This window comes from Microcaecilia unicolor, chromosome 11, assembly GCF_901765095.1.
Source record: "Microcaecilia unicolor chromosome 11, aMicUni1.1, whole genome shotgun sequence".
NCBI classification, from domain to species: domain Eukaryota; kingdom Metazoa; phylum Chordata; class Amphibia; order Gymnophiona; family Siphonopidae; genus Microcaecilia; species Microcaecilia unicolor.
Window position 1 is genome coordinate 124,571,332 of NC_044041.1, and position 27,281 is coordinate 124,598,612.

General features: G+C 47.1%; 1 protein-coding gene across 5 annotated transcripts in view; it reads left to right on the plus strand.

The window, feature by feature from the left end:
* TM7SF2 (transmembrane 7 superfamily member 2) overlaps positions 1-27,281 on the plus strand; it is a 49,298-nt gene that overhangs the window by 12,158 nt on the left and 9,859 nt on the right. For all 5 annotated transcript variants that reach the window (XM_030219398.1, XM_030219397.1, XM_030219400.1 and 2 more), the window contains 2 exons: positions 25,336-25,439; positions 26,924-27,043. In XM_030219398.1, coding sequence (XP_030075258.1) covers positions 25,336-25,439; positions 26,924-27,043 — 224 coding nt within the window. The remainder of the gene's footprint in view (positions 1-25,335; positions 25,440-26,923; positions 27,044-27,281) is intronic.

Genomic DNA, 27,281 nt, shown 5'->3' on the forward strand with positions numbered 1-27,281 from the left:
CTATGCTAGCCTCAAATGTTATACTCAGGTCCATCGCAGCAGTATATAGGTCCCTGGAGCAGTTTTAGTGGGTGCAGTGCACTTCAGGCAGGCGGACCCAGGCCCATCCCCCCCCCCCCACCTGTTACACTTGTGGTGGTAAATATGAGCCCTCCAAAACCCACCAGAAACCCACTGTACCCACATCTGGGTGCCCCCCTTCACCTGTAAGGGCTATGGTAGTGGTGTACAGTTGTGGGCAGTGGGTTTTGGGGGGCTCAGCACACAAGGTAAGGGAGCTATGTACCTGGGAGCTTTTTCTGAAGTCCACTGCAGTGCCCGCTAGGATGCCCAGTTGGTGTCCTGGCATGTCAGGGGGACCAGTGCACTTCGAATGCTGGCTCCTCCCATGACCAAAGGGCTTCCATTTGATCATTTCTGAGATGGGCGTTAGTTTCCATTATCGCCGAAAATCAGAAACGACCAAGTCTAAGGACGACCATCTCTAGGGATGACCTAAATGTCAAGATTTGGGCGTCCCCAACCGTATTATCGAAACAAAAGATGGACGCCCATCTTGTTTCAATAATACGGGTTTCCCTGCCCCTTTGCCGGGATGTCCTGCGAGGATGTCCTCAGGAAAACGTGGGCCCCCTTTTGATTATGCTCCTCCACGTGTAATATGAAAGATTTAAGGGGTGGAGGAAGGGACTGTTCTTTAAGGAGTAGCCTAATGGTTAATGCAGTAGGTTGAGAACCTGGGAATCTGGATTCAGTTCCCACTGCAGCTCCTCGTGACCCTGGGCAAGTCACTTAACCCTCCATTGCTCCAGGTACAAAAAAATTATTACCTGCAAATAGTATACGTAAACCGCTTTGGTTGTAACCACAGAAAGGCAGTATATCAAATCCATGACCCTTTACCCGTACCTTTGATTGTCAGGATTAAGTGAGCAAGACTAGCAGACATCCGATGTGAATCTGGGAATGAATTACTTTTGACCTTTTAAATTGGAGATATCTCTTGGCCCATTTAATTTTTTACAATTCCTGGTAGACATAGAAGATTACATAACTATCAACCATTTTTATTATCATCCACAAAGAGTGAAAAGATACAATCTGTTTGAAAGATTGTTGACTTTCCAAGTTCCTAATGTTTGGAAACTGTGCTGACAGGTATGATGGATAAAATAGATTCCTGAAACTCAAGTAAACAACTTAAGACTGTACTTTTTAGAAAATGTTTTAAAATTTTATTGAGAGTAATGAATTGTTTGCTGTTTTGTAAGCTATGTAATTCTTAAGTACTATACCTTGGTTTCTTGATTTTGTAAACCGCTTAGAACTTATGGTTGTATTTGTAATAATAATTTGCATAGGAGTGGGATATGCAAATTTTTGATTTCTGAGAAGTTAAGACACTAGTAATGCAACCCTTAAGCTTTGCAACAGAATAAAAGACGGAGAGAGAGAGATGAGATTAAGGAAAGGCATTGAGAATAGCATTCACTGGTCAGCAATATTCTCATACTGACCTAGAAGTATAGAAATGCACCTTGATAGCTGGGTTGGCAGGCAGAGAAAATCTTAGAGCTGAAGGAGAATATTTGCTGGTCTTCATTTTTAAGGAAGGTTTTTGGCTTTGTGATTGAGAAGAGAAGCTGCCATCCAGGCTGGTGGTGTTTGGCGTATGTGCCTTGTTTGGATATTTTCTGGGTCTGCCCTCACCCTTCCAGTTGACGCCTCCAGTACTAGTCTGGTTAAGTGAAAACAGTTAGTAGACCATTTCAGTCCCTGACATTTTCAGTTTTCTGTTTATATAAGCCAACATCCAAACCTCCTCACCTGTTTCAGTGCCAGGTTTTGTCATAATCCCTGAACTCTCCAAGGTTTGAGCCGATTCATATTATGCCATGGTTTGCATGTAGAGTTTCCTGGGGCCATACTTTTGGGTGGTGTTGTGATGTCTGCATGAATTTTATAGAATACAAGTTCACACCTAGAATAAGAACATAAGAATAGCTATACTGTGTCAGACCATCAGTTCATCTAGCCCAGTATTCTGCTTCCAACAGTGGCCAATCCAAGTACTGGTAGAAACCCAATTAGTAGCAACATTCCATGCTACCAATCCCAGGGCAAGCAGTGGCTTACCCATCTCAGTAACAGACTATGGACTTTCATTCATAAACTTGTCCAAACCTTTTTTAAATCCCATATACACTACTAACCACTATTGCCCACATTCATTTATTTATTATGACATTTGTATCCTGCATTATCCCAAACGGGGTTCAATGTGACATACAATCCAATTATAAGCAGGTACTATCTCTGTCCCTAGAGGGCTCATAATCTTGGTTTTGTACCCGAGGCAATGGAGGGTTACGTGACTTGCCCAGGGCACAAGGAGCAGCAGCTGGAATCAAACCCAGGATGCTGGGATCAAAGTCTGCTGAACTAACCATTAGGCTACTCGTCCACACTAGCAGCAGGTTCCAGAGCTTTAACAATTCTTTGAGTGAAAAATTATTTCCTGCTGTTTGTTTTAAAAGGATTTCCAAGTAATTTCTTTGAGTGTCCCCTGGTCTTTGTACTTTTTGAAAGGGTGAAAAATCAATTCACTTCTACCCATTCTACACCACTCTGGAACAACAAACATAGATTGAAATGTCTATTTTTTTTTTAAATTAATTTTTATTGTCACCAATGCGATACATAAGCACATCTACAATGTTGCAGGTAGTATCAAAAGCAATTCCATACAGTAGATAGCCTGAACAGCATCCAATAGTAAACAAAGATTTAACAACTTAGGTTTTGTAATGCCATAAACGTGTCGGCTTTTTAAAATACCCCCTATCCATTCATCTCAAACATCCCATTCCCTCCTTCCTTCTCACACCAGTCGCTTCAGAAACACACCCTGCCTCCTTCCCTCCCATCCCATCCCCGCCACCTTCCCTCTTTACCCTAACTGCTGTAAACAATCTGTCCACACCTTCGAATATTGCTTGTTTATGGATTTTAGAGATTTGGCATAGATCCGGCTTTCATATTTGCCGACTTCCTGCATCCTGGTCTTCCAGGCTTCAATTGGTACACTCAAAACAAAGTGCAGTGTGCTGTAGCAAAAACGTATGATGCAATACAAAGTGGAAGCTACAGCCTGAATTATTAGTGTTGTATTGGTATAACAGAGAAAAAGCCCTCAGAAACCGCTGGCAAAAAGTGTCTGCGGTTTAGTGCAAGGTTATATATGGTTCAATTTATAACTCATGCAGCGTTTCTATCATTGGGCAAAAAACTCTGTAACCTCAGGGCTATAAATTTACAAGCCTCAACTTTAACTGACAGCAAAAATTAATCAGGCCCCACTCATGACCCGAAAAAACAGCAAAAAAAGACTTAGCTTTTAAACTGAATTTAAGCACGCTTCTTTGTCCGTTCGACCTTCTGAGGTTAGATCGGTGTTCAAGTATTCTGACCTTTAAAGGTCTCGTGGTCATCCCTATATATTTTTTATTACAGGGGCACGTCAGACAATATACTACGTGGTCAGAAAGACACTTTAAATGTGGCCACTGTCAGATCTGCAGTATCACTACCCAAACTAAACAAATTATGAATCCGAAGACCAAAAAAATCTATAATTTAGTGCATTTTACCAATTGTCTTTCTGACCACGTAGTATATTGTCTGACGTGCCCCTGTAATAAAAAATATATAGGGATGACCACGAGACCTTTAAAGGTCAGAATACTTGAACACCGATCTAACCTCAGAAGGTCGAACGGACAAAGAAGAGTGCTTAAATTCAGTTTAAAAGCTAAGTCTTTTTTTGCTGTTTTTTCGGGTCATGAGTGGGGCCTGATTAATTTTTGCTGTCAGTTAAAGTTGAGGCTTGTAAATTTATAGCCCTGAGGTTATATTTTTCGGGTCATGAGTGGGGCCTGATTAATTTTTGCTGTCAGTTAAAGTTGAGGCTTGTAAATTTATAGCCCTGAGGTTACAGAGTTTTTTGCCCAATGATAGAAACGCTGCATGAGTTATAAATTGAACCATATATAACCTTGCACTAAACCGCAGACACTTTTTGCCAGCGGTTTCTGAGGGCTTTTTCTCTGTTATACCAATACAACACTAATAATTCAGGCTGTAGCTTCCACTTTGTATTCAATTGGTACACTCTCAGCGGAGGTCCAAAATTGCAAAATAGTCTTTTTGACTAGCAATAATGTCATATATATGAATCTCCTGTATGGTTGCAATAGGCCCTGTGTCAACAAAAGATTTTGATCTCCCAGTAGTAATGTTGTATAGTCCCACTCTATCTGCTTGTGAGTGACCTGTTGTATTATTTGAAATGCCTCATTCCAGATAGATAGGCTCGAGCACGCCAAAAAAGAGTGGAGAAAGGTACCCTCTCCCCGGCGGCATCTGTCGCATTGTCCATCCCCCCATAAACCCATAGCTGCCCCTTTAGCTTTGGTAATATAAGCTCTGTGCATTATTTTATATTGCGTTTCCTGTAAATCTGCTGTCTTGACCATGGCATATAATGTGTTAAAAAGCCGATTGAATGTTTGAATTGTGTATTTCGTATTCAAGTAGTAGTATTCAATTCCTTGTTCCACTGCTCTATCAACCGTTCCATCCCCCCTGTTGGAGTGTGCATTTGTAGAATCTTATACCATGTGGAGATGCTGTTTACTTTAAATGGAGTGCGAAGCAGAATCTTATCCAATAGGCCCCACGTCCACTGGTCCCCATATTTCACCTTAAGGGAAGATTGATAATGCCTCACCTGTATATAATGCAGCAAGTTGTTGTTAGGGATATCCCATCTCTCTTTTATTTGATCAAAAGACTCTATATTATCCCCGCCCTCTACTAAAAGGTGACCCAGTATTCTACACCCGTTCTGTTGCCATTTAGTAAACATCGAGTATCCCATGCCCGCCGGGAAGTCCGCATTGCCCACAAGGCCCAAGAAGGGAGACGCGTCAGGTGATCGATCTTGATGTCCTCTCCACCAGACCCAGGCCCTCCTGAATGGTCTCAGGAAAGCCAACTTGCTCACTAATTGCGGATTCGTATTTGTCCGCATATGAATCAAGTTTACAAAAGACCATGGTCGACTCCAATCTTCCAACCCTCCGTCCGGCAAGAACCGGTAGTGATCTGCCAACCCTTCAAAGATAAACCGCATTAGTGCTGCGACATTATAAATGCGCAGGTCAGGTAATCCCAGACCCCCGGCCCCCTTGCTATATACTAATTTCTGGTGTCCTATCCTTGCTCCCTTCCCATGCCAAATAAAAGAGCGGATTATAGAGTGAAACAATCGCTCTTCCTTCCGTAGGAGCCAAATAGGAGCTACTTGTAGGGGGTAAAGAACCTTGGGCAACATAACCATTTTCACAAGGGCTATTCTCCCCATCAGGGACAACGACAGGTCCTTCCAACGGGCACACAACTGCTTTATTTTTTCCACCGGGTCTATTACATTCTTGCGATAAAACGTCCTCGCGTTAGTGCTTAAGAAAATGCCTAGATACCGCATTGCTCCCTTGGCGAATGGAATCGGCAGTTCCTCTACTCCCGGGTTTCCAGGTTGCCCCGATAGGGAGAGTACTTCTGATTTGGAGCAATTTACCCGCAACCCTGACAGATCCCCAAATTCATCCACTATGGCCAAAGCCTTTGGCAAGTCCGTAGGGGCATGGGCCAAATACAATAAAATATCATCAGCGAATAAGTTAAGTTTGAATTCCCTGTGCCCCACTCGCAGCCCTCGGATCGTCCCACTGCTCCTTATTTTAATTGCAAGTGGCTCTATTGCCAGGAGAAAGAGAAGGGGCGAGAGGGGGCACCCCTGTCGAGTGCCTCTGTGTAGCGCAAAGCTTTCTGTTAGTTTCCCATTAACTAACAGCCTGGCTAGGGGTTTTGTATAGAGAGCTTTAATCCACGATAAGTATGGCCCTGTTATCCCATACCTTTCCAGAACCCAGAATAGGTACCTCCAAGAAATGCTATCGAAAGCTTTTTCCATGTCCAATCCCACAATAGCTTCCTTTCCCCCACTCTCTCTGTATTCCTGTATGGTCACCATGGCCCGCATAATATTCATGGATGCATATCGCCCCGGTACGAATCCAACCTGATCTGCATGTATCAGGTGTGGAATTACTACATTCAATCGTTTGGCCATTATGGCCGCTAGTAATTTTACATCCTGGTTTAAAAGTGAAATTGGGCGATATGATCCTACCTGCGCCTTGTCTTTGCCCGGCTTTGGCAGTAATACCACATGGGCCATGTTGCTCTGAAATGCCAACCCCTCTCCTATGATTCCATTGAACCAGTCTCTCAGCGGTTCCGTAACAAGGTCCGCCAAGATACGGTAGTACTCTGGGCCGAACCCATCCGGTCCCGGGGCCTTAGTCAGCTTCAAAGCTTTTATACCCTGTTTGATTTCCTGTCCCAAGATAGGTGTATTTAAAGCTTGTAATTGATCCGCTGTAAGTTGTGGTATGTGTATTGCCTGTAAAAACCTCTCGCACACCTCAGGGTCGAACTCCCTAGCCTTATACAGGGAACTGTAGAATTGTACAAATTGCTGCATTATATGGGCCTCTTCAGTATATACCTTCCCCTCTGTATCCTTAATGGTAGTAATGATCTGCCGTTTACGGGGTGGTCTTACCATGTTAGCTAGTAAGTTCCCTGCTTTGTTGCCCCATTTGTACAGCCTAAAGCGCTGAAAATATATCTCTCTCTCCGCCCTTTGGGTCAATATGTCATCAATTTGTTTCCGAATCTGCATTAGCTGATTTTTATAAGTTACCGATAAGGACCCCGTGTGGGCTCTCCGTAGCTGGTGATATTCTTTAGATAGCTTTAAGAGATCGGCCTCCCTTTTTCTCCTTTGCCCTGCTGTATATGCTATGATGTCACCTCGTAATATTGCCTTTGAGGCCTCCCAATATGTGCCCGCGTCCACCCCTGATGTCTGATTGTGTCTCTGATATTCGAGCCACCTGTTTCTTAGAAACTCGTGAAACTCTCTATTGTTATATAGAGTTGGAGAAAATCTCCACACCCTTTCTTCTGGTTCTGACGCAAATGAAATATTCAGAGTAACTGCGGAGTGATCGCTCAGTGTCGTGTCTAAAATGCTTACTTTAGATAATCTGTGCAACCAGGAAGTAGTAACTAACATATAATCCAGCCTAGAGTACACATTATGCGGGTGTGAGTAAAACGTGTATTCTTGATCATGTGGGTGCAACAGACGCCAAATATCTACAAGTCCCAATTGAGAGGCCACAAAGTTCACCCCTTTGTTCTCCCACGTCCCTCCTCGAAGTCTTGGGGGTTTACAATCAATGGAGGGGTCTGCCACTACATTGAAGTCTCCCCCCATCACTACCAAGCAATCCGGAAAGGTCACTACTTTAGCCACAATGTCTGAAAAGAATTTGGGAGAATAGGTATTTGGCCCATAAATGTTGCACAAGAGTATGTGTTGTCCCCACAGTTCGCCCAGGATGAGCACATACCTCCCCTCTTTGTCCTGAACTACTTTGTGAGTGTTAAAGGGTATATTTTTGTGTATTAGCACAGCCACTCCCCTTTGCCTGGAATTGAATGATGAGTATTCCACCTCCCCCACCCAGCTCCTTCGTAGTTTTTGGTGTTCTATCGCTGACAGGTGGGTCTCTTGCAGGAAGGCAATATCTGCTCCCTCCTTCCGCAACCAGGAAAGCAATTTAGTTCTCTTAACTGGTGAATGCATGCCATCTACATTGAGAGTAATTAGCTTTAAATTAACCATGATCCAAATATATGTGATCAGTAACATGGATTTGAGTGCTATATGTCCCGCCAGCCTCCCAGCCTGACCAGCGAGTGTCTACCTGTGTCTTTTCTAGGGAACAGACTGTCACAGATGTTATACTAATCTTATTCCCATCCCTCCCCCTCCTAGCCCCCCCTCCCTCCCTCCCTCCTCCCTCCCACTCCACACATACATCCATCTCATCCACACCCCTCACCCGCTGCATCCAGACCCCTTCCCCCCTCCCCTTTCCCCCGTCTTCCCCCCCGTTCCTTCCCCTTATTCAATCCCCTCCCTTCTATACCTCCCATCCTTCTCCTAACCGATACCCGCAGAGCATCAAGTGCCTCCCCGGGAGTTCCCCTTAACAAGAGTGTTATAACATTAAACTGACCATAACTTGGGGTTCTGATAACGCAGCTTAAACCCATTCCTGTTGCATCTACAGAACTAACCCCTCCCTCCATATGCCTATAACCGAAATAGAACAGCTCAGAAAATCTAACATAAACCAAACAGGTTCCCCACTTCTTACCAGGGGCGTAGCTACGGGTGGGCCTGGGTGGGCCCAGGCCCACCCAATTTCAGTCCAGGCCCGCCCAGCGCCAGCGCCAGCTCCCATTGCCGGCCACTGCTGCTTTTCCTGATGAGCAGCAGTGGCCGGCGCTACAAAAAGAAGAAGCGCTCAGCTGACTGAGCTGAGCGCCAACGCTTCGCTAAGGACGAGAAAAACATGTTTTTAAAAAAATGCGGCACCGCAGGCAGCCTCGCAGCATTGGCTGCTGGCTCTGCAGGCTCCTCCCGTCTCTTACATCACTGCCCCTGTAGCGAAGCAGGGGCAGTGACGTAAGAGACGGAAGGAGCCTGCAGAGCCAGCAGCCAATGCTGCGAGGCTGCCTGCAGTGCCGCTTTTTTAAAAAACATTTTTTCTCGTCGGGTTAGCGTTGGCGCTCAGCTCAGTCAGCTGAGCGCTTCTTCTTTTTGTAGCGCCAGCCCTGCTGCTCATCAGGAAAAGCAGCAGTGGCCGGCAATGGGAGCTGGGGCTGGTGGGCCTGAATGGGAGAGGGAAAACGGATGGCAGGATGGGGAGAAAGAGGAAAAATGGAAGGATGGGGAGAGAAAGAGGGAAAACAGATGGGAGGATGGGGAGGAAAGAGGGAAAATGGAAGGATGGGGAGAGAAAGAGGGAAAACAGATGGGAGGATGGCAGAGAAAGAGGGAAAATGGAAGGATGGGGAGAGAAAGAGGGAAAACAGATGGCAGGATGGGGAGAAAAGGGAAAATGGAAGGATGGGGAGAGAAAGAGGGAAAACAGATGGCAGGATGGGGAGAAAGAGGGAAAATGGAAGGATGGGGAGAGAAAGAGGGAAAATGGAAGGATGGGGAGAGAAAGAGGGAAAGCAGATGGGAGGATGGCAGAGAAAGAGGGAAAATGGAAGGATGGGGAGAGAAAGAGGGAAAACAGATGGCAGGATGGGGAGAAAGAGGGAAAATGGAAGGATGGGGAGAGAAAGAGGGAAAACAGATGGGAGGATGGCAGAGAAAGAGGGAAAACAGATGGGAGGATGGCAGAGAGAGGGAAAATGGAAGGATGGGGAGAGAAAGAGGGAAAACAGATGGGAGGATGGGGAGAAAGAGGGAAATGGAAGGATGGGGAGAGAAAGAGGGAAAACAGATGGGAGGATGGCAGAGAAAGAGGGAAAACAGATGGGAGGATGGCAGAGAAAGAGGGTAACGGGAGGATGGCAGAGAAAGAGGGGAACGGAAGGATGGGGAGAGAAAGAGGGAAAACAGATGGCAGGATAGGGAGAAAGAGGAAAAATGGAAGGATGGGGAGAGAAAGAGGGAAAACAGATGGCAGGATGGGGAGAAAGAGGGAAAATGGAAGGATGGGGAGCCAAAGAGGGAAAACAGATGGCAGGATGGGGAGAAAGAGGGAAAATGGAAGGATGGGGAGAGAAAGAGGGAAAACAGATGGGAGGATGGCAGAGAAAGAGGGGAAACGGAAGGATGGGGAGAGAAAGAGGGAAAACAGATGGGAGGATGGCAGAGAAAGAGGGTAACGGGAGGATGGCAGAGAAAGTGGGGAACGGAAGGATGGGGAGAGAAAGAGGGAAAACAGATGGCAGGATAGGGAGAAAGAGGGAAAATGGAAGGATGGGGAGAGAAAGAGGGAAAACAGATGGGAGGATGGCAGAGAAAGAGGGAAAACAGAAGGATGGGGAGAGAAAGAGGGAAAACAGATGGGAGGATGGCAGAGAAAGAGGGGAAACGGAAGGATGGGGAGAGAAAGAGGGAAAACAGATGGGAGGATGGCAGAGAAAGAGGGAAAACAGATGGGAGGATGGCAGAAAGAGGGAAAATGGAAGGATGGGGAGAGAAAGAGGGAAAACAGATGGGAGGATGGCAGAGAAAGAGGGAAAATGGAAGGATGTGGAGAGAGAGGGAAAACAGATGGCAGAGAAAGAGGGAAAACGGAGGATGGGGAGAGAAAGAGGGAAAACAGATGGGAGGATTGCAGAGAAAGAGGGGAGATGGATGAAAGGATGCAGAGAAAATGGGAGAGTGGAAGGATGTGGAGAGAGAAGGGACACTGAACAGAAAAGGGTAGAGAGATAGACACTGGTTAGAAGGAGGGAGAGAGACATTAGATGGAAGGATCAGGAGAGAGGGTAGATGGGTGGAAGGATGGGGAGAGAAAGAGGGAAGACGCTGGATGGAAGGGTAGGGAGAAAGAGGTGACACTGGATGGAAGGATGCAGAAAGAAAGAGGGGAGACTATTGGAAGGATGGGGAGAGAGAGGGGAGACACTTGAAGGATGGGGAGAGAAAGAGGGAAAACAGATGGGAGGATGGCAGAGAAAGAGGGAAAACGGAGATGGGAGAGAAGAGGGAAAACAGATGGGAGGATGGGAGAGAAAGAGGGAAAACGGAAGGATGGGGAGAGAAAGAGGGAAAACAGATGGGAGGATGGCAGAGAAAGGGGAACGGGAGGATGGCAGAGAAAGAGGGGAACGGAAGGATGGGGAGAGAAAGAGGGAAAACAGATGGGAGGATGGCAGAGAAAGAGGGGAAACGGATGGATGGGGAGAGAGAGGGAAAACAGATGGCAGGATGGGGAGAAAGAGGAAAAATGGAAGGATGGGGAGAGAAAGAGGGAAAACAAATGGCAGGATGGGGAGAAAGAGGGAAAATGGAAGGATGGGGAGCCAAAGAGGGAAAACAGATGGCAGGATGGGGAGAAAGAGGGAAAATGGAAGGATGGGGAGCCAAAGAGGGAAAACAGATGGCAGGATGGGGAGAAAGAGGGAAAATGGAAGGATGGGGAGAGAAAGAGGGAAAACAGATGGGAGGATGGCAGAGAAAGAGGGGAAACGGAAGGATGGGGAGAGAAAGAGGGAAAACAGATGGGAGAATGGCAGAGAAAGAGGGTAACGGGAGGATGGCAGAGAAAGAGGGGAACGGAAGGATGGGGAGAGAAAGAGGGAAAACAGATGGCAGGATAGGGAGAAAGAGGAAAAATGGAAGGATGGGGAGAGAAAGAGGGAAAACAGATGGCAGGATGGGGAGAAAGAGGGAAAATGGAAGGATGGGGAGCCAAAGAGGGAAAACAGATGGCAGGATGGGGAGAAAGAGGGAAAATGGAAGGATGGGGAGAGAAAGAGGGAAAACAGATGGGAGGATGGCAGAGAAAGAGGGGAAACGGAAGGATGGGGAGAGAAAGAGGGAAAACAGATGGGAGGATGGCAGAGAAAGAGGGTAACGGGAGGATGGCAGGGAAAGAGGGGAACGGAAGGATGGGGAGAGAAAGAGGGAAAACAGATGGCAGGATAGGGAGAAAGAGGGAAAATGGAAGGATGGGGAGAGAAAGAGGGAAAACAGATGGGAGGATGGCAGAGAAAGAGGGAAAACAGAAGGATGGGGAGAGAAAGAGGGAAAACAGATGGGAGGATGGCAGAGAAAGAGGGGAAACGGAAGGATGGGGAGAGAAAGAGGGAAAACAGATGGGAGGATGGCAGAGAAAGAGGGGAAACGGAAGGATGGGGAGAGAAAGAGGGAAAACAGATGGGAGGATGGCAGAGAGAGGGGAAACGGATGGATGGGGAGAGAAAGAGGGAAAACAGATGGCAGGATGGGGAGAAAGAGGGAAAATGGAAGGATAGCGAGAGAAAGAGGGAAAACAGATGGGAGGATGGCAGAGAAAGAGGGAAAACGGAAGAATGGGGAGAGAAAGAGGGAAAACAGATGGGAGGATGGCAGAGAAAGAGGGAAAACGGAAGGATGTGGAGAGAAAGAGGGAAGACGCTGGATGGAAGGGTAGGGAGAAAGAGGTGACACTGGATGGAAGGATGCAGAAAGAAAGAGGGGAGACTATTGGAAGGATGGGGAGAGAGAGGGGAGACACTGGAAGGATGGGGAGAGAAAGAGGAGAGGCTGCATGGAAAGGGGGAGTAGTGAAAGATTGGAGAATAAGAGGAAGGGGCATGGGGAGAACAAGGGTGAGAAAAAGATGAAAAGCCATAAGTAGATGAAGGAAATTAAAGAATGGATAGTAAGAATGAATTAAATCTGGACACAGAGAGAGGCAGAAAAATATTGAAGAAAGCAAAGAAAAAGGAGAGAAAAATGACAAATGGGCCAGGAAACCCTGGCAGAAGAGTTAAGCGAAAACGAAGGAAAGCAGAATCTAGAGACTGGGAGCAACACAATGAGAAAAAGTAAATGGCCATACAACAAAGGTAAAGAAAATAATTTTATTTTTAATTTAGGATAAAGTAATATGGTGTTAATAAAGTTTCAGAGACCAATACTTCCTTCCTTAGGTCAGGCGAGGATACCGTAACAGCATTATACTGACCTGAGGCAGGAGGTTTTGGCCTCTGAAAGCTCACTGAAAAGGATTAGGCTATTAAATAAATTGTCTGAAATCGGATGCACTGAAAAGCAGCACTTTACCCTGTGTGACAAATGCATCTGAGTGTGACTACATTTTGCTGGGGGGGGGGGGGGGGGGGTAGAGAGAAAATTTTGTGCCCACCCACTTTGGGTTCAGGCCCACCCAAAATTGGCAGTCTGGCTACGCCACTGCTTCTTACACCATCTCCCTCTCCTTGTTGCATCTGATGCTTACAGTTCAATGCCACCGAGTAGCATGTCCGATTACTCAGATCTCCGATTAGTCCCAGTAGTTTTATAGGAGCACATGCGGTTGCTTGTAATTAAAGTTTCCGGTACCACTGCAGTACCGATTCACTTCAGTCATGGGTCTTGTTCCTCCCCACGAGCTCCATTCCCGTTGATTTTCTCCATTAGCGCTTTTGCTTCTCCCGGGTCGCTGGCATACATCACCCGATTTTCATGCCAGACCTTCAGTTTTGCCGGATATAGAAGGGCAAACTTGACTCTTTTTTTGTGCAATTCTGTACACGTGGGCGCCATGGCTTTTCTTAGTAATGCCACTTTCGTGGAGTAGTCATTAAAGAGAAGCAATCTGTGGCCTTCATATGTCAGTGTTTTCTTTGCGCGAGAGGCCCTCAGTAGCTCTTCTTTCACCTGCCAGTTGGTAAAATGGCCGATTACCGTTCAAGCTCTGGCATTCCTTTCAGCTCGCGCCCCTATCCGGTGTGCCCTGTCGCAGCATGCTTTAGTTTTGTCCATTACAATGCCCAGCTGATCCGGGAGCCAGGATTCAAAAAAATTACATAGTTGTTTGTCCGGTACCTCCTCGGGAAGCCCAACAATTCGCAAATTATTTCTCCTTGCTCTGTTTTCTTGCTCTTCCATGCGGTCTCATAGGTCTCCTGTTTCCTTTTGGAGCGTTGAAATCTGGGCCGCCATACTCCGCATATCATCCTCTCCCGATGCTATCCTTTTCTCCACCTCGGCAATGCGATGGGCTTGTGCATCAAATTTGCCATTGATTTCATCCACCGCTGTTTGTAATTTGCCAAGCCGGTTCTCTAGAGCCTCCGACACCGAGCGCGTGATTTCCTCAATCCACTCTCTTGTATGCGTGTCAGGCTCGCTCCGCGCTCGCTGTGGTGGGGACTTCACCATTTTCTTTTGCGCCGAGGCGTCCAAAGCTTTAGCTCCCTGCTGCGGCTTTATTGGCATACCTCAAGGATCCCGCTCAGAATTATAGCGTTCTCCAGGTTCTTTTTCTTGTTTGATCGCTCCTCACCCTCAAAGGTCAGTTTGAACCAATCAATATAACTATTTGTAGCTGATTTTAGCCGATCTCCCGAGGAGCCACTCTCCCCCACGTCCTGTCAGGCAGCAGGCATCACGTGACCCCCCCCAGTTTGAAATGTCTATATGCGAATGCCAGGAGCCTAAGAAATAAGATGAGAGAGTTAGAATATATTGCACTAAATGAAAAATTAGATATAATAGGCATCTTTGAGACCTGATGGAAGGAGGAAAACCAGTGGGACACTGTCATACCGGGGTACAAATAATATCATAGTGATGGGGTAGATCGAATTGGTGGAGGGGTAGCAATGTATATTAAGGAGAGCCTTGACTCAAATAGATTGAAAATTCTGCAGGAAACAAAACACTTCTTGGAATCATTATGGATTGAAATTCCATGTGTAAAGGGGAAAAGGATAGTGATAGGAGTGTACTACCGTCCACCTGGCCAGGATGAACAGACGGATGCAGAAATGCTAAAAGGAAATTAGGGACGCAAACAAACTGGGCAACACAATTATAATGGGTGATTTCAATTACCCCGATATTGACTGGGTAAATGTAACATCAGGGCATGCTAGAGAGGTAAAATTCCTTGACGAAATCAAGGACTGCTTTATGGAGCAGCTGGTACAGGAGCCGAGAAGAGAAGGAAAAGTTTTAGACCTAGTCCTTTGTAGAGTGCATGATCTGGTGCGGGAGGTAATGGTGCTGGAGCCGCTTGATAACAGTGATCATAATATGACCGGATTTGATATTAGCTTTGAAGTAAGTATACATAATAAATCAAATACGTTAGCGTTTAACTTTAAAAAAGGAGACAATGATAAAATTAGAAGAACGTTGAAAAAATAACTTAGAGGACCAGCTGTGAGGGTCAAAAATTTACATCAGGCGTGGATGCTGTTCAAAAACACCATTCTGGAAGCCCAAGCTAAATATATTCCATGTATTAAAAAAGGAGGACGGAAGACCAAACGACAGCTGGCATGGTTAAAAAGTGAGGTGAAGAAGGTAGAGCTAAAAGAAAATCCTTCAGAAAATGGATGAAAATAATAAGGAACAGCATAAGGAACGTTAAGTCAAATGGAAAGCGCTGATAAGGAAGGCTAAGAGGGACTTCAAAAAAAAGATTGCGTTGGAGGCAAAAAAACATAGTAAAAAATTTTTTTAGGTATATTAAAAGCAGGAAGCCGGCAAAAGAATCGGTTGGACCGCTAGATGACCAAGGGGTAAAAAGGGCGATCAGGGAAGACAAAGCCATAGTGGAGAGATTAAATGAATTCTTCACTTTGGTCTTCACAGAGGAAGATTTGGGAGAGATACCAGTGCCAGAAATGGTATTCGAAGCTGACAATTCGGAGAAACTGAATGAATATAAACCTGGAGGATGTAATGGGGCAGTTCTACAAATTGAAGAGTAGCAAATCTGGACCGGATGGTATTCATCCCAGAGTACTGATAGAACTGAAAACTGAACTTGTGGAGCTATTGTTAGTAATATGTAATCTATCCTTAAAATCGAGCATGGTACCAGAAGATTGGAGGGTGGCCAATGTAACGCCGATTTTTAGAAAAAAAGGTTCTAGAGGAGGTCTGGGAAATTATAGACCGGTGAGTCTGACGTCGGTGCTGGGCAAAATGGTAGAGACTATTATAAAGAACAAAATTACAGAGCATATTCAAAAGCATGGATTAATGAGACAAAGCCAACATGGATTTAGTGAATGGAAATCTTGCCTCACCAATCTATTACGTTTTTTTGAAGGGGTGAACAAACATGTGGATAAAGGTGAGCCGGTTGATATTGTGTATCTGGATTTTCAGAAGGCGTTTAACAAAGTACCTCATGAAAGACTCCAGGGGAAATTGGAGAGTCATGGGATAGGAGGTAGTGTCCTATTGTAGATTAAGAACTGGTTAAAAGATAGAAAACGGAGAGTAGGGTTAAATGGTCAGTATTCTCAATGGAGAAGGGTAGTTAGTGGGGTTCCCCGGGGGGGGGGGGGGGGGGTCTATGCTTGGACCACTGCCTTTAACACATTTATAAATGACATAGAAATTGGAGTAATTAGTGAGGTAATTAAATTTGCTGATGACACAAAGTTATTCAAAGTCGTTAAATTGTGCGAGGATTGTGAAAAATTACAAGAGGACCTTACGAGACTGGGAGACTGGTCGTCTAAATGGCAGATGATGTTTAATTGTGAGCAAGTGCAAAGTGATGCATGTGGGAAAGAGGAACCCGAATTATAGCTAAGTCATACAAGGTTCCACGTTAGGAGTCACAGACCAAGAAAGGGATCTAGGTGTCGTCGTTGATACGTTAAAACCTTCTGCTCAGTGTGCTGCTGCGGCTAAGAAAGCAAATAGAATGTTAGGTGGTATTAGGAAAGAAATGGAAAACAAAAATGAAGACATTATAATGCTTTTGGATCGCTCCATGGTGCGACCGCACCTCGAATATATTGTGTTCAATTCTGGTCACCGCATCTCAAGAAAGATATAGTGGAATTAGAAAAGGAGCAGAGAAGGGCGATGGAAATAATAAAGGGGATGGGACGACTTCCCTATGAGGAAAGGCTAAAGTGGCTGGGGCTCTTCAGCTTGGAGAAAAGGCGGCTGAGGAGAGATATGATAGAGGTATATAAAATAATGTGTAGTTGAACGGGTAGACGTGAAGCGTCTGTTTACGTTTTCCAAAAATACTAGGACTAGGAGGAATGCGATGAAGCTACAAATTAGTAAATTTAAAACGAATCGGAGAAAATGTTTCTTCACTCAATGTGTAATTAAACTCTGAAATTCATTGCCAGAGAATGTGGTAAAAGCAGTTAGCTTAGCAAAGTTTAAAAAATGTTTGGATGGCTTCCTAAAGGAAAAGTCCATAGAACATTATTAAATTGGACTTGGAGAAAATCCACTATTTCTGGGATAAGCAGTATAAAATGTTTTGTACTTTTTTGAGATCTTGCCAGGTATTTGTGACCTGGATTGGCCACTGTTGGAAACAGGATCCTGGGTTTGAGTGACTTTTGGTCTGTCCCAGTATGACAATGCTTATGTTCTTATAGACTTCAATCATATCCCCCGTCAGCTGTCGCTTTTCCAAGCTGAAGAGCCCTAAACTCTTTAGCCTTTCCTCATATGGGAGGAGTTCCATCCCCTTTATCATTTTGGTCGCTGTTCTTGGAACCTTTTTTAATTCCTTGGAGCGATACAGAGGCATAATATTCTTGGTCTTATTTTACATCCCTTTCCTAATAATTCCTAGCATCCTGTTTGCTTTTTTGGCTGCCGCTGCCACCCACTGGGCTAAAGGTTTCAGCATATTGTCTTCAATGACACCTTGATCTCTTTCTTGAGCTGATTCCTAAGATGGAACCTTGCATCAGGTAACTATGATTTCAGATTATTCTTCCCAATGTGCATCACTTTACATTTGTCCACATTAAATTTCATCTGCCATTTGGATGCCCAGTCTTCTAGGGGTCCTTTTTACTAAGGTGTGCTAAAAAATGGCTTGCAGTAGCATAGATGCGTGTTTTGGACGCGCACAGAATTATTTTTTTAGCGCACCTACAAAAAATGCCTTTTTTTTTTTTTGCCGAAAACAGACGTGCAGCAAAATGAAAATTGCTGCGCGTCCATTTTGAGTCTGAGACCTTACTGCAAGCCATTGACCTAGCGGTAATGTCTCATGGTAACCGGGCGGTAATGGTCTATGCTCGTCAAATACCACTTGATACGCGTAGCTGCTGTGCGCCAGAAAATACAAAATATTTTTCAGATGCACATAGAGGACGCGTGCCAAAATTGAAATTACCAGAAGGACCACGCGGTAAGGGCCCCCTAGTTTCCTAAGATTTTCCTGCAATTTTTCACAATCTGCATGTGTTTTGACAACTTTGAATCATTTTGTGTCATTTGTAAATTTAATCACTTCACTCATCGTTCCATTTTCCAGATCATTTATAAATGTTAAATAGCACTGGTCCTAGTACAGATCTCTGCAGTATTCGCCCTCCTCCATTGAGAAAAATGGCCATTTCCATATCATCAAGCTGATCAATCCATAGACTGGTGGGTTGTGTCCATCTACCAGCAGGTGGAGATAGAGAGCAAACTTTTGCCTCCCTATATGTGGTCATGTGCTGCCGGAAACTCCTCAGTATGTTCTCTATCTCAGCAGGTGGTGGTCACACACAGCAGCAGCTCTGGCTAGGCCTCCAAGCCTAATTTTTAGGTTTTGTTGAGTGCCTGGGGTTGAGGGCTCTTTTGAGCAAGTGCAAACCTGGTGGTGCCAGGTCCCTCCTTTTCTCCCCCCTCCCGCTGGCTCCGTTTAAAAAAAAAAAAAAAAAATTTTTAAACGTCTTTAAAGGCGTTTAATTCGACGTTTCTTTAAACGTTCATTGCAGCTACTCACTGGGACACCAGTTCGTTACAGCTCGGAGCGGCAAGCAGGTAATTTTACCTTTTTATAGCGGGCAGGGGGTTCCCCGATTCTTCTCCTCGTGGCAATGGCGTCGGAGGGCGAGGGCGCAAAGGGTCGCTCCCCGGATCGCTGGAGCGCTTCTAGAGGGGATGCGGGGGTTTTACAACCTGATTCGCCCTTGATGGGTGATAGTTTAGTGACCGATGAATGTCCCGGTCGTTCCTCCGGCGTGGCGGTTTTTTTCCCGCCATAAACGCCCATCCCCCGCTCCTCGCCTCCGCCATCTTGGCCGGCCACGCGGCTCGGACGGCTTCTTCGGGGCCGCCCTTGAGGTTGGAGACATTAATGCCATGAACGCCCTTAATTTGGGCGACGGCACAAAAGCGGCTAAAGTTAAGCGCCGTTCTTCCCGCGCGGCTCCTTCACGGAGTTTCGCGCCGGACGCCATTTTGGATGCGCAGCATGTCTCTCCCCCGCTATTGCGAGCGCTGGTTGAGAGTGCGTCTAGGGCTGTTGCCCAGGCTGCGGAAGTGCACAGTCTGGGGGGTTTCTCCCCCGAGTTTGTTTTGCTGCTGCATCAGGCTTTCCTCATGCAAACGCTGCCCCTGCTCCCTCTTCTGATAAAGAGGTTGAGGTTCCCAGAGGTAAACGCCCTCGGGTTGATTTCCAGGCCTTGGAGGACTTTTGTCTCCTCCGATGTAGATGAGGGCAGCGTGTCTGAGGTCTCCCAACGATCCTTTGCGGATTCCTTGGAGGAGATAGATCCCCGCTCGGATGGAGCGGATGACCCCTCTGCAGCGCGGCTTTTTAGCCCAGAGGATTTGCCCAACCTGTTGTTACAGGCCATGGACACTTTGAAGATTTCCTCTCCGGAGGACGTCTCTCCCTCAGCCCCTGTTGGCTCTGCCATTATGCTGGGGACGAAGCGCCCGCCTAGAACCTTCCACGTGCATGATGCCATGCACACCTTAATTGCGGCTCAATGGGATGTCCCGGAAACGAGCCTTAAAGTGGCTAGGGCTATGTCCCGCCTCTATCCTTTGGCTGTGAGTGAACGTGAGGCCTATCTGTGGCCTACCGTGGATTCTTTAATCACTGCGGTGACTAAGAAAACGGCGTTGCCGGTGGAAGGTGGCACGGCCCTAAAGGACGCCCAAGACAGAAGATTGGAGGCGGCCTTAAGGTCGTCCTTTGAGGCAGCTGCTTTAAGTTTGCAGGCCTCAGTTTGCGGCTCCTATGTGGCCAGGGCGTGCCGGACTATGGTGCAGCGGGCTTCCCCCTCGGATCATTCCTTGAGGGCTGATTGGCCGGCCCTGGAATCGGGCTTAGCCTATTTGGCAGACTTGCTGTATGATGTCTGGAGAGCCTCAGCTAAAGGCATGGCTCAGACAGTCTCTGCGCGGCGGTGGCTTTGGCTGAAACATTGGTCTGCTGACCACGCCTCTAAATCCCGCCTGGCTAGATTGCCTTTTAAAGGCAAGCTGCTCTTTGGGGTCGAGCTGGACAAAATCGTGACCGATCTCGGCACGTCTAAGGGCAAGAAATTACCAGAGGTCAGGGCTCGGGTTAGTACTCGTCCCGATACCTCCAGAGGACGATTGCAGGAAGCCCATCGGTACCGCCCGGGCAAGTCGGGTTCCTCTGCCCCCTCTTCCTTCAAGAGGAATTTCTCCCCCAAGCAGCATTCCTTTCGCAGAGACCGCCGTCCCGGAGGTGCTCCCTCCGGTCCTCCCCCAGGGTCTCGTACCCAATGACGGGGCCTTGGTCCACGCCCCAGTGCAGATTGGAGGACGGCTGTCCTCGTTTCTGAGCGAGTGGACCACTATAACTTCAGACGCGTGGGTGCTGGAAGTCATCAGAGGCGGCTACAAGCTAGAGTTCTGCCAACCCTTAAGAGACGGGTTTGTACTCTCTCCCTGCAAGTCTCCGGTCAAGCTGTGGTAGTGCAGCAGACCTTGGACAACCTGATCCGCCTGGGTGCGGTCGTTCCGGTGCCAAAAAATCAGATTGGCAAGGGACGTTACTCCATTTACTTTGTGGTTCCAAAGAAAGGAGGTTCTGTCCGGCCTATCCTCGACCTCAAAGGGGTCAATCGGGCCTGGAAAGTGAGGCACTTTCGCATGGAGACTCTCCGCTCTGTTATAGCGGCAGTGAAGGCAGGAGAGTTCTTGGCTTCCTTGGACATCAAGGAAGCGTACCTGCATATTCCCATCTGGCCTCCTCTCCAACGCTTTCTGCGTTTTACAGTCCTGAGACGACACTTCCAGTTCAGAGCCCTCCCTTTCGGGTTGGCTACTGCTCCGCGGACCTTTTCCAAAGTAATGGGGGTCATAGCGGCCTTCCTGCTAAAGGAAGGAGTACAAGTCCATCCTTATCTGGACGACTGGTTGATCCGAGCCCCCTCTTATGCAGAGTGCGGCAAAGCTATGGACCGGGTAGTTGCTCTTTTGAGCTCCCTGGGATGGATCATCAACTGGAAGAAGAGCCAGCTGCGCCCGACTCAGTCCCTGGTGTATCTGGGAGTTCGATTCGACACCCAAGTGGGCAGAGTGTTCCTGCCAGACAATCAGATTGTCAAGCTTCAGGCTCAGGTGGACTAGTTCCTAGTAGCCTCTCCTATTCGGGCTTGGGACTACGTGCAGCTGTTTGGCTCTATGACGGCCACGATGGAAGTAGTGCCCTGGGCCAGGGCTCATATGAGACCACTACAGCTATCTCTGCTGCTGCGCTGGACTCCGATGTCGGAGGATTATGCTGTGCGCCTTCCCGTGGACCCAGCAGTGCGCAAGGCGCTGAGCTGGTGGACGCAGACAGACAAGTTGTCTGCAGGATTGTCTCTGGTGACCCCGGAGTGGATTGTCGTCACGACAGACGCCTCTTTGATGGGCTGGGGAGCCCACTGCTTGGGAAGGACAGCGCAGGGGCTCTAGTCTCCTGCAGAGGCAAGTGGTCTATCAACCTCCTGGAACTCAGAGCCATTCGGTTGGTGTTATTGGAGTTCATCCCGGTACTGGTGTTGAAGCCTGTACGGGTCCTGTCGGACAATGCCACGGCTGTGGCCTATATCAACCGCCAGGGAGGTACCAAGAGCGCCCCTCTAGCCAGGAGGCTATGAGTCTTTGCCAGTGGGCGGAAGCGAACCTGGAGCAGCTTTCAGCGGCCCACATTGCCGGAGTCATGAATGTCAAGGCGGACTTTCTCAGTCGCCATACCTTGGAGCCCGGAGAGTGGCAACTATCTGCTCAGGCGTTCTTGGACATCACGAAGCGCTGGGGCCAGCCGAGCCTAGATCTGATGGCGTCATCGGCCAATGGCCAAGTGCCGCGCTTTTTCAGCAGAGGACGGGACCCTCGATCCCTGGGAGTAGATGCTCTTCTCCAACAGTGGCCGACACAAGAGCTCCTCTATGTGTTCCCGCCCTGGCCCATGTTGGGCAGGGTGCTAGACCGGGTGGCAAAGCATCCCGGCAGGGTAATCCTGGTGGGTCCGGATTGGCCCAGACGTCCCTGGTATGCGGACTTGTTCAGGCTCTCAGTCGACGATCCTCTGCGGCTGTCAGTGGAGCAGGGCCTGTTACATCAGGGTCCCGTGGTGATGGAGGATCCCTCTCCCTTTGGTCTTACGGCCTGGCTATTGAGCGGCAGCGTCTGAGGAAGAAGGGCTTCTCAGACAAGGTCATCGCCACTATGCTGAGAGCGAGGAAGCGCTCTACTTCTACTGCTTACGCCAGGGTCTGGCGTATCTTTGCAGCATGGTGTGAAGCAGGCTCACTTTCTCCATTCACTGCTCCAATTTCTTCAGTGTTGGTGTTCCTGCAAGAAGGTCTGGAGAAAGGCCTGTCGCTCAGTTCCCTTAAAGTCCAGGTAGCGGCTCTGGCTTGCTTCAGGGGCCGCCTGAAGGGTGCTTCCCTGGCTTCGCAGCCAGATGTGGTGCGCTTTCTCAAGGGAGTTAATCACCTGCGCCCTCCTCTGCACTCAGTGGTGCCTGCGTGGAATCTCAACCTGGTGCTAAGAGCATTGCAGAAGCCGCCTTTGGAACCCTTGTCGAGGGCATCTCTGAAAGACCTGACGTTGAAAGCAGTCTTTTTGGTGGCTATCACTTCAGCCAGAAGAGTTTCCGAGCTCCAGGCGCTCTCATGTCGAGAGCCTTTTCTGCAGTTCACTGAGGCAGGAGTGACTATGCGCACAGTGCCTGCCTTCCTGCCCAAGATTGGTTCTCGCTTCCATGTGAATCAGCAGCTCTGTCTCCCTTCCTTTCGTAGGGAGGACTAATCAGAGGAGTACTCCGCTCTTGAATATCTGGATGTGAGACGAGTCATCATCAGATACTTGGAAGTGACCAATGATTTCCGGAAATCGGATCATCTGTTTGTCCTGTTTGCAGGTCCTCGTAAGGGTCTGCAGGCTGCTAAGCCTACAGTGGCAAGATGGGTCAAGGAAGCCATTGCAGCGGCTTATGTGGCCGCGGGGAAGGTGCCGCCTATCCAGCTGAAGGCTCACTCCACGAGAGCTCAGGCGGCCTCGATGGCAGAGGCCGGATCCGTCTCCCTGGAAGAGATATGCAAGGCGGCAACGTGGGCTTCGGCTCATACATTCTCCAAGCATTACCGTTTGACTGTGGCTGCACGGGCGGAGGCCCGGTTTGGAGCTTCAGTGTTGAGGTCAGGGATTTCTATGTCCCGCCCTGGGTGAGTACTGCTTCGGTACATCCCACCAGTCTATGGATTGATCAGCTTGATGATATGGAAGGTAAAATTATGTATAATCATACCTGATAATTTTCTTTCCATTAATCATAGCTGATCAATCCATAGCCCCTCCCAGATATCTGTACTGTTTATATTCTGGTTGAATTTTAGGTTCAAGTTTAGCCTTCAGTTACTTCAGGAGGACTTCGTGTTCAAGTTCTTCTTTCACTTGGATTCTTCAAGAGTTGAGACGAGTTTGTGTTACAGTGAGCTGCTGCATTCCTCTCCCCTCCGTTTTACGGGGCTGGATTGAGACATAAATTCTGCCGGCACTCCCTCCCGCTTCGTGCGGCTGTAGGGCAGCTTTGTACCCCTCCCGCTTCGGCGGTGTTAGGGTCAGTCAGCTCCTCCCGCGGTTGCGTTTGCAGGATAAGCCAGATCCCCCCGCATCGGCGGGTGTGGTGTCCCTCCCCCGCTCCGCGGGGATGAGCTGGACGGATTCCCCTCCCCCACTTGTGTGGGGATGAGCTGGGTTAATTCCCCTCCCCCGTTTCGGCGGTGGTGAGCTGGGCAGAGTGTCCCTTCGTGGGTGTAATTCTCTAAGTGCTGAGTCCTGCGGATGGAGCTTTGATATCGACATACTGAGGAGTTTCCGGCAGCACATGACCACATATAGGGAGGCAAAAGTTTGCTCTCTATCTCCACCTGCTGGTAGATGGACACAACCCACCAGTCTATGGATTGATCAGCTATGATTAATGGAAAGAAAATTATCAGGTATGATTATACATAATTTTACCTTAACCCTACCCTCTGTTTTCTGAACAAATACCTAATTACTAATCCACAGAGGAACATTGCCTCCTATCTCATGACTTTTTAATTTCATTGGGAGTCTCTCATGAGGAACTTTTGTATCTGGATTTTCAGAAAGCTTTTGACACTATATCAACTAGCTCACCTTTATCCACATGTTTATTTACGCCTTCAAAGAAATTAAGAAAATTGGTGAGGCAAGACTTCCCTTGGCTGAACTCATGCTGACTCTGTCCCATTAGTCCGTGTTTGTCTGTGTTCTGTAATGTTATTCTTTATAATTTCCACTATTTCTTTTTCTCCCCTGGCACTGAAGTCAGGCTTACCAGTCTATAATTTTCAGATCACCACTTGGGCACCCCAGTCTTAAGGTACTATGGATGATTTTAATGACCGGTTACAGATCACTAACAAATCAGCAATTTCATGTTTGAGTTCTTTCAGTATCAACTTTGCAGCAGCAGTAAATCTGTTTGCTACAAGGGAGTGGTTATGAGGGAATTTTATGAATAGGGTTACCATATTTTGTCCCCCAAAAAGGAGGACACATGTCCCGCCCCCTTTCACACCCACCCTGCCCCTTTCACGCCCTCGCTCCACCCCTTGTCACATTTCCCCCCCCCCCTGTCACACACCCCATCACCCCCCTCCCCTTACCTTACTACTGCCCTGGTGGTCTAGTGACCTCTTCGGGGCAGGAAAAAGCCCCCCCTCTTTCCTGCCCGGAGCGCTGCCCTGCATGCATCCTTCCTGTTGCTGATCTCGCAAGGTCACGTCAACTCTCGGCGGCCATTTTGAATCGGCGCCAAGATCAGCAACAGGAAGGATGCATGCAGGGCAGCGCTCCGGGCAGGAAAGAGGGGGCTCTTTCCTGTCCCGAGGGCGGAAGAGGTTACTAGACCACCAGGGCAGTAGTAAGTAAGGGGAGGGGAGGCTAGCAATCGGCCCGTTTGTCCACCCACCAGCCTGCCCATTTGTCCAGAAATCCAGACAAATGGGCAGATTGGCAAAACCCACCCGGTTGCCCGGACATGTCCTCAAAAAGAGGACATGTCCGGGTAAATCCAGACATATGGTAACCCTATTTATGAAGGAATATAGGCATCTTTCACTTTTAATAAAAAGGTGGGGTTTTTTTCAATTTCACATAGGTGTCCTGTTATGAAATTATCCCCCCCCCCCCCCCCCCCCCCCCCCCAGGAAAATGGAGACCAAAATGACTTGACCAAAGTCTGTGGCAGAACAGGAGATTATCGGAGGCACATGGGGGGAAAGAGACTCTTCCCAAAATAACCATAATGTTCTCATTATTAGATCTTTATGGAATCTCTCCTGTCCTTACATGATTTTAATTATTTATTTATTTTTTTGCACTTAAAGGGAATCTTGTGTATGATTTCTTCATCGGCCATGAGCTGAATCCCCGCCTTGGGACATTTGACCTGAAGTATTTCTGCGAGCTGAGGCCAGGCCTCATTGGCTGGGTATGTCATGTCACTCCTGAGAGCATAATTTCCAAAATATGGTAATACATTTTTTTTAAAAGATAAAACATAAAGCCTGATTACTAAAGATGTTGTTTTGTCATTTTGGGGTTCAGAAATCTAAAGGAGTTGTATTGATGGGAGCAAGAGGCTGATATCCACGAACCAGAAAAGAGATCTTGGGGTGATAAGTGTCTGAGGATCTCAAGTTGGCAAAACAGTGTGACAAGGTGGTGGCCATAGCCAGAAGGATACAAAGCTACAGAGAGAGGCATAACCAGCAAAAGAAAGGAAGCGTTAATATCCCTTTACAAGAGAGTGAAACCTCAAGGAAGATGATAAAAAACAAAATCTCCACTCTCTATAATATTCATGGTTTAAATCCATGTGAGAGGGGAGATGCAATGTTCAAGATTTGGAACTATTAGGAATGGGTTTGATGGAATGTAAAATATTGTTAATTACTATGTTAAATGTTAATGCACAAATTTATTAATAACATTATTGAAACTTGTAAAAGCAACATCAGGAAATGCTTGTTTACAGAGAGGGTGGTGGATGCCTAGAATGCTCTTCCACCGGGGTCAAAAACAGTGTTGGAATTTTAAGAGGCATAGGATAAACAGAGGTTCTCTATATGGCATGAAGATGGAAAAAAAGATACTGGACTAGATTGGTCTGGCCCAATAGGGCAACTCTTATGATCTAATCTTATGCTCGTTTCCACTCACAGTAAAACAAATAATTTTCACACTTAAAGAAGAATAATTTAAAAAAAGATTTGGGAGGTGATAGATTGCACTGGGATCAATTACAACCTTAAGAAAAAACATGGGGGGGGGGGGGGGGAGGAATCCCACATGGATTTACTGGGCATCAGTTACAACCTTAAGGACAAAAAAAAGGAGGGGTAAACCCGGATGGATTTACAGGTGCACACTTAGCGGTCTTGATGGACAGACTAGATAGGCCATGCTGGTTAACTGCCATTATTTACTATGTTACTATTTTGTATCTATGGGGGGGGGGATGCTTAGTAAACAAGACCCAAAGAGAGGGAAGGGACTCAAGCCCCCCCCCCCCCCTTTGCCCCACAAAAGTATTTTTTTTTTTTTTTTACTGGTGAAAAATATGGTTAATGTGGTGGAGTATGGGTGTTAGGGGTTTTATGACATACCAAAAACTTTTGAGGTTTCTGTTACACTTGGGAATTCTTCTCCTGACATTGTATTTTGTACGACTCTGTGGGTGCTTGAGCACCCCCAATATTGAGAAAATTCCTTGTATGTGTCCAGGGAGGGGTCATTTCCATTGGGCTTAGCACCCCCAATAATTTTGAAAAGTTGGCTCCTATGCTTTGCTGTATGGTGTTATGTACGAGTTGGCCTTGTAGGCTTGTTTATTTTGACTGTGTTTTAATAAAACCCTTATTGAAATTAAAAAAACAAAATGTGGTTAATATGTCCCTCTGCTGCTTCTCCTAGGCCTTGATAAACCTGGCTATGCTAGTGAAGGAGACAGAGCTGAGGGGCAGTCCTTCACTAGCCATGATGCTAGTCAATGCTTTCCAGCTGCTGTATGTGGTGGATGCTCTTTGGAATGAGGTAGGAAGTCTTGTCAGATATGATCTTATTTTAATTTAGTATTTTGCTTTTTTTATGGGGATACAGTCCACAGAGACTGACTTCTTCCTTAAGATATCTTTAGTGGATATATCTTGGGGTTGCTTTGAGGTCTTTACAGTAGATGTGTCTCCTGGGGTTATGCTATGACGTCTCCTTCAGTGAGGTTTGTCTTCTGCCTTAAGATCTCTATAGTGCATGTGTCTCCTTAGGTTCATCC